This window comes from Galleria mellonella, unplaced genomic scaffold (assembly GCF_026898425.1).
Source record: "Galleria mellonella isolate WM207_F2 unplaced genomic scaffold, CSIRO_AGI_GalMel_v1 utg266, whole genome shotgun sequence".
NCBI classification, from domain to species: domain Eukaryota; kingdom Metazoa; phylum Arthropoda; class Insecta; order Lepidoptera; family Pyralidae; genus Galleria; species Galleria mellonella.
Window position 1 is genome coordinate 2,645,203 of NW_026442061.1, and position 12,716 is coordinate 2,657,918.

At 37.6% G+C, this 12,716-nt stretch overlaps 2 protein-coding genes across 3 annotated transcripts in view; both read left to right on the top strand.

Moving 5' to 3' along the window:
- LOC113516045 (S-adenosylmethionine decarboxylase proenzyme) overlaps nucleotides 1-9,160 on the top strand; it is a 45,140-nt gene extending 35,980 nt beyond the window's left edge. Inside the window, exons 3-9 of one of the 2 annotated variants that reach the window (XM_052895111.1) lie at nucleotides 971-1,172; nucleotides 3,882-3,978; nucleotides 5,002-5,162; nucleotides 5,573-5,665; nucleotides 6,371-6,391; nucleotides 7,357-7,512; nucleotides 8,286-9,160. In XM_052895111.1, the coding sequence (XP_052751071.1) occupies nucleotides 971-1,172; nucleotides 3,882-3,978; nucleotides 5,002-5,162; nucleotides 5,573-5,665; nucleotides 6,371-6,391; nucleotides 7,357-7,512; nucleotides 8,286-8,423 (868 nt within the window). In that variant the 3' untranslated portion in view covers nucleotides 8,424-9,160. The remainder of the gene's footprint in view (nucleotides 1-970; nucleotides 1,173-3,881; nucleotides 3,979-5,001; nucleotides 5,163-5,572; nucleotides 5,666-6,370; nucleotides 6,392-7,356; nucleotides 7,513-8,285) is intronic. The other variant, XM_026900388.3, reaches the window with a different exon arrangement.
- A 1,191-nt stretch (nucleotides 9,161-10,351) lies between these two features.
- LOC128200746 (uncharacterized) lies at nucleotides 10,352-11,425 on the top strand. The gene has a single exon (XM_052895098.1). It carries the CDS (start codon nucleotides 10,352-10,354, stop codon nucleotides 11,423-11,425), a length of 1,074 nt encoding a protein of 357 aa, XP_052751058.1.
- Nucleotides 11,426-12,716: the final 1,291 nt, after the last annotated feature.

The window sequence follows — 12,716 nt, forward strand, 5'->3', positions numbered from 1 at the left end:
TGTTTCGATTTGTTATTAATTCATTTAAAAATGTTTCTGTAATAATTTCAACATATCTTGATTACCGTTTTCATTGAGATTCATTAAAATAGATTGTAGTGAGCATATTTTTTTAATTGTTTACAATGAGTAATCACGTTAACGTTAAGCGTGATAACTTAAAAAGGTGCGACCATCTGGTTGGCTCGGCCTCGCATTATTTTTTCCTTCTTCTTTACCAATGACTTATTTTTTGTATTGCAAGTATTTTTTAAAAAAAAAAAAAAACGAAGTGCAATGTCTCTTCTCCGTACTACTTGTTTACAATTATTTTTTGTAATAAGTAGTTCGAGTAATAAAAACGCGATAGTAATTGGGAAACGTAGTAATTTTGACCAAGGTTAAAACTTAAATTTGATAAAGTTTGATGGAAGGAAGAATATACTCGTAGATTGTTAGGTAGCTAATAATCGTCGTATTTTTTGATAGGTGAAAATAGAACGGTAATCTCGCTTGCTCTAACGGTATACGCTGGCGGGGCACCAGTAAAGGTGGTCGATAAAAATGAAAATAGGCCAGTTAGTCCATCATGATGAATTCACCATGAATTAACCATGATAGTTCCAGGGGGAACCGCGTGGAAGTCGACCTGGTTAGGTATATTGCTAGCAATGGGATTCTCAATCTCCATTAATAACAATTTTTTTCCCCCTAAATCGTCGTAATTATCATATCAGCCTTTAACTGTCCACTGCTGAACATAAGAGTCCTGAAAAGTACTATGAGTATCAAAGTGTATTTTGTTAGGTTAGGTATGCCCATTGTGCTGTTCATGTCTATAGTCGACGGTTACCACTTTTCATCAGGTGCGCCTTCTGCTTGCTATTTTAAGTTGCATAAAAAAAGCCATTGGACTGGCGAAGTTTGTTTGCCATTTGAAATCAATTTGTAGCGAAAAATATTTCTAACCAAGTTTTTTGCTTGTTTACAGCGAGAGCAGCATGTTTGTGTCGCGCCGCCGTTGGATCCTGAAGACGTGCGGCACGACGACGCCGCTGCGGTGCGTGCGCGCGGTGCTGTCGCTGGCTCGCGACGTCGCCGGACACGCGTGCGTGCACAACGTGTTCTACTCGCGGCGGGAGTTCGCCAGGCCCGCCTCGCAGCTGTCGCCGCACGACAACTTCGACACCGAGGTGAGCGATCATGGTACAAGGGTACTACTATACAAGCCACGCTGACGTACGTGTGTTATACTCGCAGCGAGAATTCGTGAGACTCGTCCCGCAACTGTTGAGGTGAGACTTGTGCCAGCCACATGGCAACTTCGATACTTAGGCAAACAGTATCTCAAAATGAGCACCAGCCACGTTTGCGTACACAACACGTTCCAATTTCAGCTCGTCTCTTAATTGTCTCCACACGAGAATTTTACCATTAGAGTAAGCAGTTGCACAATACGTAAACAGTTTTAAAGACTCGACTCCTTCTAATAATCTTACAAAATGTCTTTGTTGAATGGATGCTTATTTGCGGTGGGGGGTTTGTTGCGATCAGCAGGTGAGCAGGATTTATAGAAGACGTGGCCCACGATGCCGCTATGGTGGTTTCACATGGTGACGTGGCTAGCGCAAGATAGCTCGGGCCACGAATGCGTTTACTACTTGCATTATATGGAATATCCTCTTATAATGATTATGTGGTGAGACTCCGTATGATGACGGAATAAGGATAATGTGTCATCACTTCTTTTCATTCTTAGAATGTGGTTAGAGGTGTCTAAGAGAGACAAAGCACAATACACCAGAACGAGCGAAGGAAAATTATAAAGCCTTATACCTAACTGACTATCTAGCATGTTATTTATTATACTTATGACTGTAATTCTTATTGGGGTAGTCAGAGACATCTATCGATTGTAGCCGTTGTGGAAAAAGAACGTTGGTTAGTGAGGCTTCGAATCAATGACCCGGGGGTAGTAGCCTTCGTTGTGAAGCTAGAGCAAAGGGGTCCGCCACGGAGTCCCCATCTTTTTTTTTATTTACATGTGGCAAATGCATCATGCAGACCCACGCTCCCTGGGGGAGGCGTGTGGGTACTCCTACCGGCTAAAATCCACATGGCATCCCTGGCCGCGCCATAAAGTTGGGGTTCCAGGTTCCTTTTCGAAATCTTCCCGAAACCCAACGGCATAAAGGCAATATAACCCTTCCCATTTGAGTTAAGAAGACCGGATTGATTGAACGTAGCTATCTTATGTACACTAGTGAGGCGTCAATGGATTGTGATGAAGTCAGTACTGTATCGTAATGGTAATATTGACTCGGCTCGTGTAATCTATTCGCATATGACCTGCGACTGAACCTTTGCATTCGAATACATGTTATCAGAATTGTAGTACACACGCGGCCGTATAGTGGGACCAGGCTGCGGCTAAAGTTCACGCTGTAGCGATAGGCCAATGTATCCGTTAAAGTAATATGCTTAATTAATTTATTATATTCCCGCCATAGACTAAAATTTCATCCCAACCATTTGGACGAGTGGCGGTCCTCCACCGTGCGTTTTTCAAGGCATTTTCTGCCACGAACAACCACTCTTTGGAATCAACTTCCAGCAGCAGTATTTCCGAACCGATACGACAACATAACCTTTAAGAAAAGAGCATATTCCTTTTTAAAAGGCCGGCAGCACACCTGCAATGCCGTAGGTGTTGTGGATGACCATGGGCGGCGGTAGTCACTTACCATCAGGTGAGCCGCACGCTCGTTTGCCCCCTGTGTTGTAAAAAAAAATATCAGCTGTACTGTCCACTGCTCAACATAAGCCTTCTCCATAAGAGGATCTTTGCTCGTAGATCACTGCCACGCTTGGCGGACGAATTGCCAACTGCAATTAGGTTTTGGTGATATTTTTTAAGAGGGACGCTGCTGCCCATCCCTTGACCATTAAATTGAGCCCATTGAAAGCCAGGACCTTGTGCTTAATGCTTATATGCTTAATAATGGACTATTTAACTATAGGACTTGCGTTTTTTTAATGCGTGATAATGGAATGGTAACCCTGCCTGCCCTATCGGTATACGCTGGTGGGGCACCAGTGAGGGATGATAGGTGACGATGAAAGTAAGTCAGTTAGCTCACCGTGACGAATTCCACTAGAATTAACCACGATGGTTTCCAGGGGGAACCACGTGGAGGTCGACCTGGCAAGGTATATTGCTAGCAAAGGGATTGGTATTCCGCGTTATTAACAATCCCTTCCCTCCCATAGGACTTGCGTTGCATTACTTAAGGCTTAAGCAGACATGAAACGTTTTGCTTATTTTCCTTTTTCTGCATATTTTTCAACGACTTCGTGTTGGGTCAATTTTTTATTTTGTTGAGCTAGAAACTGCTCGGTGCAAAGCAAAATATCTAAAATCCCTACTAATATTATGTGAAAGTGAGTTTGTTTGTTATCTTTTAGCTCCTAAATAACTTAACCAATTACTATGAAATTTAGTATACACTTATTATAAGGGATGGTATAAGACATAGGGTACTTTTGATCTTGGTCAGTCAACAAATCCCGGTTACGCGAGCGAAGATGCGGGTAAAAGCTAGTATTGAATATCTGTGAAATATTTCGTTATCAGTTTATTGACACTTAAAATTTATTTATTATTATTTATGCATATTGGGCTGAGGAGAAAAGAAAAAAGACGGTAGATTTTTTTTTTCTTTGCCGATAACTCTATATTTGTGGACCATATAAATATAATATACATATGTTATGCAAACAAAATCGAATAGTAGTATGGTTTATCCAATTTAGACCAATGAGGCCAAGTATGGTTCAATTTAACCAAGTTAGGACCAGCTTAGCTACGATAACAGTGTAACAAAGAATAATTTGTTTAACAGGTGGAGTTACTTGATTCATTTTTCGGTGACGGTCGCGCATACATTATGGGCCCAGAGAAGGATTGCTGGTACTTGTACACACTGCTGCCACTTGAAGGTACGATTATATTTTTATCCTGCAACTAGTTTGAGATATATGATGAGATGTATCTATGTATGATGTTTTATCCAAATGGGTTCAGCTATTTATCCGTAATTGATAACAATTATCCTAATGGAAAAGGGTCTCAATTCGACTGTTTTTTTTATATAACTTAGAATGGCAAACAAGCTGACGGCCCACCTGATGGAAAGTGGAAACCGTCGCTTATAGACATGAGCAGTACCATGGACATAACAGGCGACGGTTACCACTTTCCATCAGGTAGGCCGTCAGCTTGTTTGCTATTCTAAGTTGTATAAAAAAAAAAAACTAATACAACATAGACAATATTTTTTTATTTAATTTTGCGGGGTCAGCAGATACACTGTAGTCTAATAAAGCATAGATAATATTTTTTAATTTAGCGGAGACAATAGATGCGCTGTACTCTAATAAAGCATAGACAATATTTTTTTATTTAATTTTGCAGGGTCAGCAGATACACTGTAGTCTAATAAAGCATAGATAATATTTTATTTTATTTAGCGGAGACAATAGATGCGCTGTACTCTAATAAAGCGCATAGACAATATTTTTTTATTTAATTTTGCAGGAACAGCAGATACACTGTAGTCTAATAAAGCGTAGATAATATTTTATTTAATTTAGCAGAGACAATAGATGCGCTGTACTCTAATAAAGCATAGACAATATTTTTTTATATAATTTTGCAGGAACAGTAGATACACTGTAGTCTAATAAAGCATAGATAATATTTTATTTTATTTAGCGGAGACAATAGATGCGCTGTACTCTAATAAAGCATAGACAATATTTTTTTATTTAATTTTGCAGGAACAGTAGATACACTGTAGTCTAATAAAGCGTAGATAATATTTTATTTTATTTAGCGGAGACAATAGATGCGCTGTACTCTAATAAAGCATAGACAATATTTTTTTATTTAATTTTGCAGGAACAGTAGATACTTTGTTCTCTAAAAAAATATACATAGTATATATTTTTTACATTCTACAGGCACAGTAGACGCACTGGAGAAGGAGCAGCGCGAGGTGGGCAACGGGTGTGACGTGTCCGAACCCGACCAGACCATTGAGATCTTGATGTCGGACCTTGACCCTGAAGTCATGGACATCTTCACGCGCGCCGCCTCACAGGACGCCGCGCACGCCACCAGGGTGAGTGACAATTAAATTCTTTTTTAATGTAAAAGTACATTTATTATACCACGTAAAAGGCTAACAAGTGTGTAAAATATGGATTACTACTAAAGATTCCATTTTCGAAATTTAAAAGAATATTTTTTTTTTTAATAATCCATTTTATAATATTTATGATTACATGACAAAGTCAAAATTGTTTAATGTTAAGTTGACAGTATTTACTGTATATCTTTTTTTGTCTTAATAGGCTAAATTCTGAAACAAAGCCATGCAAACACAATTGCTTCATGGCAGAAACACGATTGGGGTAGAGGTACGCAAACAAAAGACTTTTGTATAGTCTAGTCTCTCTCTGTTATAACTGTATTAAATAAGTGCAATTTAAATATGTTTATTCTGACTGTAGTCTGTCTTTTTTTTTTCAGAAATCGGGCATAGATCAAATCATTCCAGGCATGGTCATAGACGACTTCCTCTTTGATCCTTGCGGCTACTCCATGAACGGGGTCGCCAAAGATGTAAGTAACATTTACTGATTTATTTATAAATAAATAAATATCATGGAAGAGAAAAAAATATTACGTCGACCCCAAATAATAAATGGGATAAGGGTGGGAAGATGATGATGAAATATATCTAGTTCTAAAGTAAGCAGATTTGAGAGAGAGTTGAGGGTACTAGACAATTCATAGACACACTTAATGTAATTAATGGGTATACTTAATGATACTGTAGTATGTTAGTAGTACACAGTAATAAAAAAAGATCTTACAATTTACAAATTGGATAGGAACTATAGTTAAAGTACAAAAAAAGTTAAGAAAATGAGGTAAAAAAGTTTACCTACAAACAGTAATAAGGGTACAATTTATTGAATAAAAAAAAATATGTAGGTGGAAAATTGGAATTTATTTAAAAAAGACTGGGTAGTTTTTTTTTAATGTTCATTGCCGTCGGTACTAGAACTGACATCTCTAACACGGTTTCTTGCTTATCCCAGTTCCATGTAACGAGCAATAAAAAGGAAGATTTCAAGACGTTTATTTTGTTAAAACGCAATGACAGAAAAGTAATGTAAAAAACAAATGTTATTCTATTTTCAAATTGATAAATAGAAAAACCTGTTAGATTCTCATTTTAAAATTTATTATAAAGATTTTTGGTAAAATTATTTTAGTAGTATTATTTTTTATTAATATTTGTTATTTTTCTCGCTGCCAAAGGGAGATAAGGACCTACCATCAGTAAGTCGATTTATTAGTATAAGACTCACAGAGAGCTCGCCTTTTGCAAGCAGGTCGGACTTTGGGATGTTTTTAGTCTAATGTTTAAATTATAATAAAAAAGTTTTTTTTTTTTTTTTTATAATATTCTCTTATTTAGGAATAGTGTTAATTCTTATTTTCCTTTAATTAGGTAATGTCTGGTAGTTTAGGATTTTTAGTTTCTAATTACTTAGATAGATAGATAGAGATATAGATTCTTTATTTGCATCAAGAAATACACAAAAATTGTGAAAATAGTAATAAAAAAAAAAACTAGTCTTTGACATAAGGGCGATATACACAATTTTTTTTTACATACATATCTGTCACACCTGTCTCCCATTAGGGTAGGCAGAAACAATGGCACGCCAAATGCAAGATTCAAACCTCTTTCGCTTCTTCCACATTCATTAATCTTTTCATACACGCTCGCCGGTTACGGGTGCTTTTGCATCATTCCCTTTTCGAATTTTGTACACTACATTAACTTTTTTATGTAACTGAATATGTGAAAATGTGTACCACAATGGAAAAAGGCAATATCTCAACGAGCTGTTTGCTTAATAAACAAACCTCAGATTTTTAATTATTGCCTAAAAAAAGGCCTTGTTTGCCATTCTAAGTTGAAAAAAAATTGCTTTCTTTAATTTTCTTCCTTGTAATATGATGCTCCACTGTTAGGCACAAGTATTGTCCTTAAAAATGAAGGATCCTACTCTAATTACACGGTTCGTTGGTGTATTAACGTATAGTGTTGAAACTCAGTCACCATATGAAGTACAATTGTCTCAAACAACACGGAGCTCTTCGAAAACGCGCAAATAAATTGGCGGATTGTTTTTTTCATTAAAAAAACAATCCGCCAACAAGTGTCATTACACTTTCAATAGACAGAGAGTTAAAAACTCAAACAGACATATAATTGAGCGTGGTTTCCATTGCAGGGCTGCTACATGACGATCCACATAACGCCGGAGCGGTCGTGCTCATATGTGTCGTTCGAGTCGAACGTGCCGCTGTCCAGCTATGACGAGGTGATCTCGCGCGTGCTGCACGCCTTCCGCCCCGCCAAGTTCGTGCTTACCGTGTTCGCTACGCCGGTGAGTAGTAACTAGTTAACACACTCGTAGTGGCTATTTTAAGACGACATTGTATTCGGGATAGAGGGAGGTGTTAGTAATATGGTCTAAAAGCTCTATCGCTAGCAGCATACATTATCAGGTCGCCCTCCACGCATTTCCCCCTGGAAACCATCGTGGTTAATTCTCATGGAATTCGTCACGATGCTTTCATCCACATCTTTTATCTTTCGCTGGTGACTATTCCATTTTTACCCACTAAAAAAATACCGAATTCGGCTAAGTTCAGCCGCATTGATATCTTCCAAAGTATGGGTTGCCTAATTTTGGAGGAGTGTGGGAGGTGAATGTAAAGTCAGCAAAATTTCAATTAGAATGCGTAGCTGGCAATAATAATGCCTTACATTTGAGAAATTGTTTAATCTCTGCTCCTCAAATTGAAGCAATTTTGAAATCGCGTCCATTAACGCCTATATCCGTGGATTTGACTGATTTTACTTCTTTGATTCCTAGCTGCTTTTGGATTGGTTAGCCATTATAGTGCCATGTACAATATTGATCTTCCGTGAATAAAAGACACATCAAATGTGGCGCTAGCTTCAATCAACATAAATTAAGAGAATGTTCTACTACGAATAGATTAGCATGGGACGCTGTGATCGTGTTGATTGTGTAAAACGACAAGTCAAATGTATGAACAAATTTTCCATTAAAAGACTGTAGACGTTCTAATTTTCTTGTTTCTAATGGTTCCATAAGTATTCTCGTAATTAATTAACCGCACCGTCGCACAGGACTCCCCGGCGGCGGACACGCCCCGCCAGTTGACCAAGTTCTCGTCGCTGGGCTCGTTCGAGCAGAAGGAGGCGCAGTACTGCCGCTTCTCGGGCTACGAGCTGCACTACGCCCTGTACTGCAAGTTCCCGAGCTGAGTGGCGGCGCCGCCGCACGCGCGGCCGGGCCGGCCCCGCGCGCGCCGGCCGCGCCGCCCGCGCCGGCCGCGCCGCGCGCTGGCCGACGTGCTGGCGCCGCCGCCGCCGCCGCCGCTGTCGCCGCCGCCGCCGCCGCCGCTGATGCCGCTGCTGCGGCGCGCGGCGCGGGCGCTGCGGGCCGCGTGCCCGTGCGAGGCGCGGCTGGCCGCAGCGTGACGCGCCTGCGCACCCGCCGCCGGGCCTCTACCCGCTACGTCCTCCCGAGCCTAGTTCGGTAGACGAGCATAGACAATATTTTTTCTACATCCGTAGCCGTCTCCTTAGCGCGGACGATGTATGTACAAACTACTCCTAATGAATTGTAAATAATACGAATTAGAGCAGGGTGCCGTAACGTGTGATGTAACCGTTCCATTCCATTGAGCGTGATCCTTAAGTGATATTATAGTTAACCTTAGTAGATAGCCGCGCCCGCGGACAGGTCCGCGGGCCGATATCATATTTGAAATTATATAAGCGATGATTATATTTGTAACGTAAATCGTTGCGGGTAGATGTTAGACACGTAGCTGTTGTACGGTACTCTCAGATGTCTCGTAGTACGTAACACCCAGGGAGTGAGGTGAGGCGAGGCAGCCGCGAGCAGGCAGCGGCGACGGCGCCGCGCCTGGCCCGCCACGGGGCCGCGCCCCTGTTGGCAGAGATTTCAAATCAAATAAAGATTTCATCTCAGTAAATTTTGTTTTATTTCAAACCTACGTTTCATCCCCAGAGCCAGACAGAGACAGAAATCGAAGCGACTAGGATCAATTCGATTCAAAGGATCAATCAATTGAGGGCTAAGGCATTCTCGGACTTAACTTCTTCAATAATTTTCAAACAATCTTGATATATTTATTATTATCAATATCAAATTTGTAAAATTAAAAGTTTTTTTTTTTTAACTATATAAATGAAAGAAAAAAACACGTCCACCACACTTGTTCTCTATAACAGCAGATGCTGCGTGAATAACGAAATTGTTAAGTGTAAGCAAACTATAGTACGAATGCTTTTTAATCGCTAGATGTTTAAAAGTATTTTTTGCGATAAACGGCGCCATACATAATCTTGTAACAAAAGTGCAATTTTACAATTAGTTTCTAAATTGCTCTGTAGAGGCAGCACTAACAAAACTTATAAAAAGTGAAAAAATAAATAATAAGTTCGACAACAAATCAAAGATTTCGTTGTTCTTAGTTTGGAATAGCGTCTTTATGGTTACAATTATTATTTCATTCTGCAGTTTATTGCAATCAAAATGAAAACAAGTCCATACAGTACGGAAGGACTAGTGTTGACAACAATAAGATATTACAAGCAAATTTCTTACAAGGTAAACCACGTACCTATTTGTATACGCGTATGTGTAGCCTATCTTTGCTTTGAAATTAAAATTAAAATATACATAGAGGTTTATCCTGGTGGCGGATTTACACATTTGCTGTCAGTAGGTTATTTAAATTTGGCTTCCTAAACCGACATCCATAATTTGATACTCTTTTGGGGTTGGTATGCCGGCGAAAACTGCGCGGCAAGGATGAGGTGCAATGAAACGGCGAAGTGTTAGTATACAAGCACTATTGATATTATACTAATGATAAATAACGCCACACTATACACGCATGAGATATAATGGTACAAACATCAATCCAACCAATTACAATAATATTCCCTCACTGTACATATTGTATAATAGCAACAACCATGTATTTTTTCTCTCTGTCAATATCATTTTTATTGGTCTTTGAGTGAAAAAAGACGGGAAAACTTGTAACGCGAGGGCGGAAATTTTAAATTCATTTTATTTGTTTAATATTTATTTGTTGCTTCTCCTAGTTTCTTTTACTTATTTCTCCAATTTAAGCCCTCGTGTGTTGTTAGAGGATATGTGCGAGTCAAGCGGAGGCAAGTTAAAAAGAAGAAAAAAAAATACTTCCATATCTGATGAAGAGCCAGATGCTAAGATGAGTATTAAATTTACTCACTCAAAAAGAGGACTGTTTAAAGATCACAATTACCTATATTCTGACACTACTAAAAATGAATATTTTATCCTGTTGTCTCCTATTGAGGGCAACAATGTAAACTTATTGCAAGTCAATTCAATTCTGAGGACTGTACCTGGTGTATTCTATATTCGTACTATGGGTTCTACTGCATTCAAAATATGTTTTCGATCAATGAAACAGGCTAACGAATTTTTATTAAATAAAGATTTATTAGAGAAACATAAACTTCAACCCAATAATCAGCTGAAATCTCAGGGAGTTATAAGAGCTCCTACTGAAATATCTGAGGAAGATCTCTTAATTAACTTAAAATCTACTGTAGATATCATCGGTGTTAAACGTTTCAAAAAAAAGAAAGAAGATGGAAGTTTTCATCCTCTTCCTACAGTTTTAGTAACTTTCCTCTCTACGCAGCGACCTGATCACGTAACGTATGATCATATTTGGCTGGATGTGCGTGAATTCATTAGACCTCTACTCCAATGCTTCACTTGTTACAAATTTGGTCATGGAAGCAGTTCCTGCAGAAGTAAGCAAGTTTGTTCCATATGTGCCGGTGCCCATGATTATAGATCCTGTATCAACAAAGAGAATCCTAAATGTGTTAATTGTAATGGACAACATGTAGCAGTATCTAATAGCTGTCCCACTAAATCGATGAAATTGTCTCAAATCAAAGATAAAATTCTAGGCAAAACATCTTATGCATCAGTGACTTCAAAATCTGTTAACTCTGTAATTAATTCAAATACCCCTGTGTCTATTAACAGCTCAACGCAAAATAAATCTCCTCAAAAAAGGGCATTAGTTACTGACATCATTAACTCAGACACTGTACTCAACACAATTACTAAGACTGTTATTGAGCTAGTTAAGAAAGCTCAAACTAATTCTGATACAATTTCATCCAAATTAATTAAGGAAATACTCATATCTAATTTTTCAACATGACCATTACATCTTTAAAGGAAATTAATATTGTTCATTGGAACTCAAGAAGCTTTCTGTCTAAAATATTTCAATTTAAAAACTTTATTTACAACTTTACATCACATTTTGATATCATTTTACTAAATGAAACTTTGTTTGATTCTAACAAAATCTGTAAATTGTCTGGTTACAATATTGCTTTGAAAAATCTAATGTTTTTCTTGGTAGACAATATTATACTACATTAAGTAGATTGCGGATAGGTCATTGTAAATTTCCTGCACATTTGCAACGTATTAATTTATTGGATAATTCTATCTGTAAATACTGCCAAAACATTTTTTCTGATTTGGATCATATTTTTTTTGTTTGTTCTAAATTCTCACTTCAACGGTTACTTTTTATTTGTCAATGTCAAGATTTATTAAAATGTCAAAATATTCCTACTTCAGTGCAGGATCTACTAAAACATACCATTTAGTACCAAGAAATTTTTAATTATATTACTTCAACAATTGGTGAAATTTAAATATGTAATTGTAACTTATACTTTTCTATTTAACTTACTTTCTTAGTATATTATAATTAATTTATAACTATAATAATTTTTGCAATTTGTCTTGTAATTTTATATTGTTACCTTGTAATTGTTACTTTTTGGCTGATGGCTTTCGCCAAAGTCACAATAAATGAAAAAAAAAAATCTCTCTGTCAAAAAGCATGGTTGCCACACTCTAAAATAAAATTGATTACATTTTTTTTTGTCAATGAAATTGTATCTTTATGATAAAAAAAAAGTGCCTTAAATTTGCTTTCTTGGCCACCAGCCTGCTAGTAAATTTCCTACTAGGCATGGGCCATATCGATATCATCTCGACATCTATATATCGAGCTCCTTTCGGCATCGATGGCGAAAAAATGATCATAATCCATTTCGAAATTTTACATACAGGTCGGATATCTATATTTATTTCAATCGGGTTCTTCATTTCGATATTGTACATTGGATAACTGTAATATTCATATTAGGTAATTAATAAGAATGAAAATATAATTCGTCAGAATTTTAGGCTTTAATAAACTGGAAATCTTACGTAGTTGTTTGACATATAAAATCTATGACAATTAATAACTAAAATTCTAATATTTAATGGCATCACGACAATAACAGATATTTAGCATACGTTTTTGGGTCAATATATAGATATTGCAATCAAACTATATATATATTCTCAATATTACCATTCCTATTGAACGCTAGCGTAGGGCCTTATTTATTTATTTGAAAATTACTCACCACACTTACAGTCTC

What these genes read in the sequence shown, in the direction of transcription:
- LOC128200746 (XM_052895098.1), top strand. Translation starts at nt 10,352, where the DNA reads ATGTGCGAGTCAAGCGGAGGCAAGTTAAAAAGAAGAAAAAAAAATACT.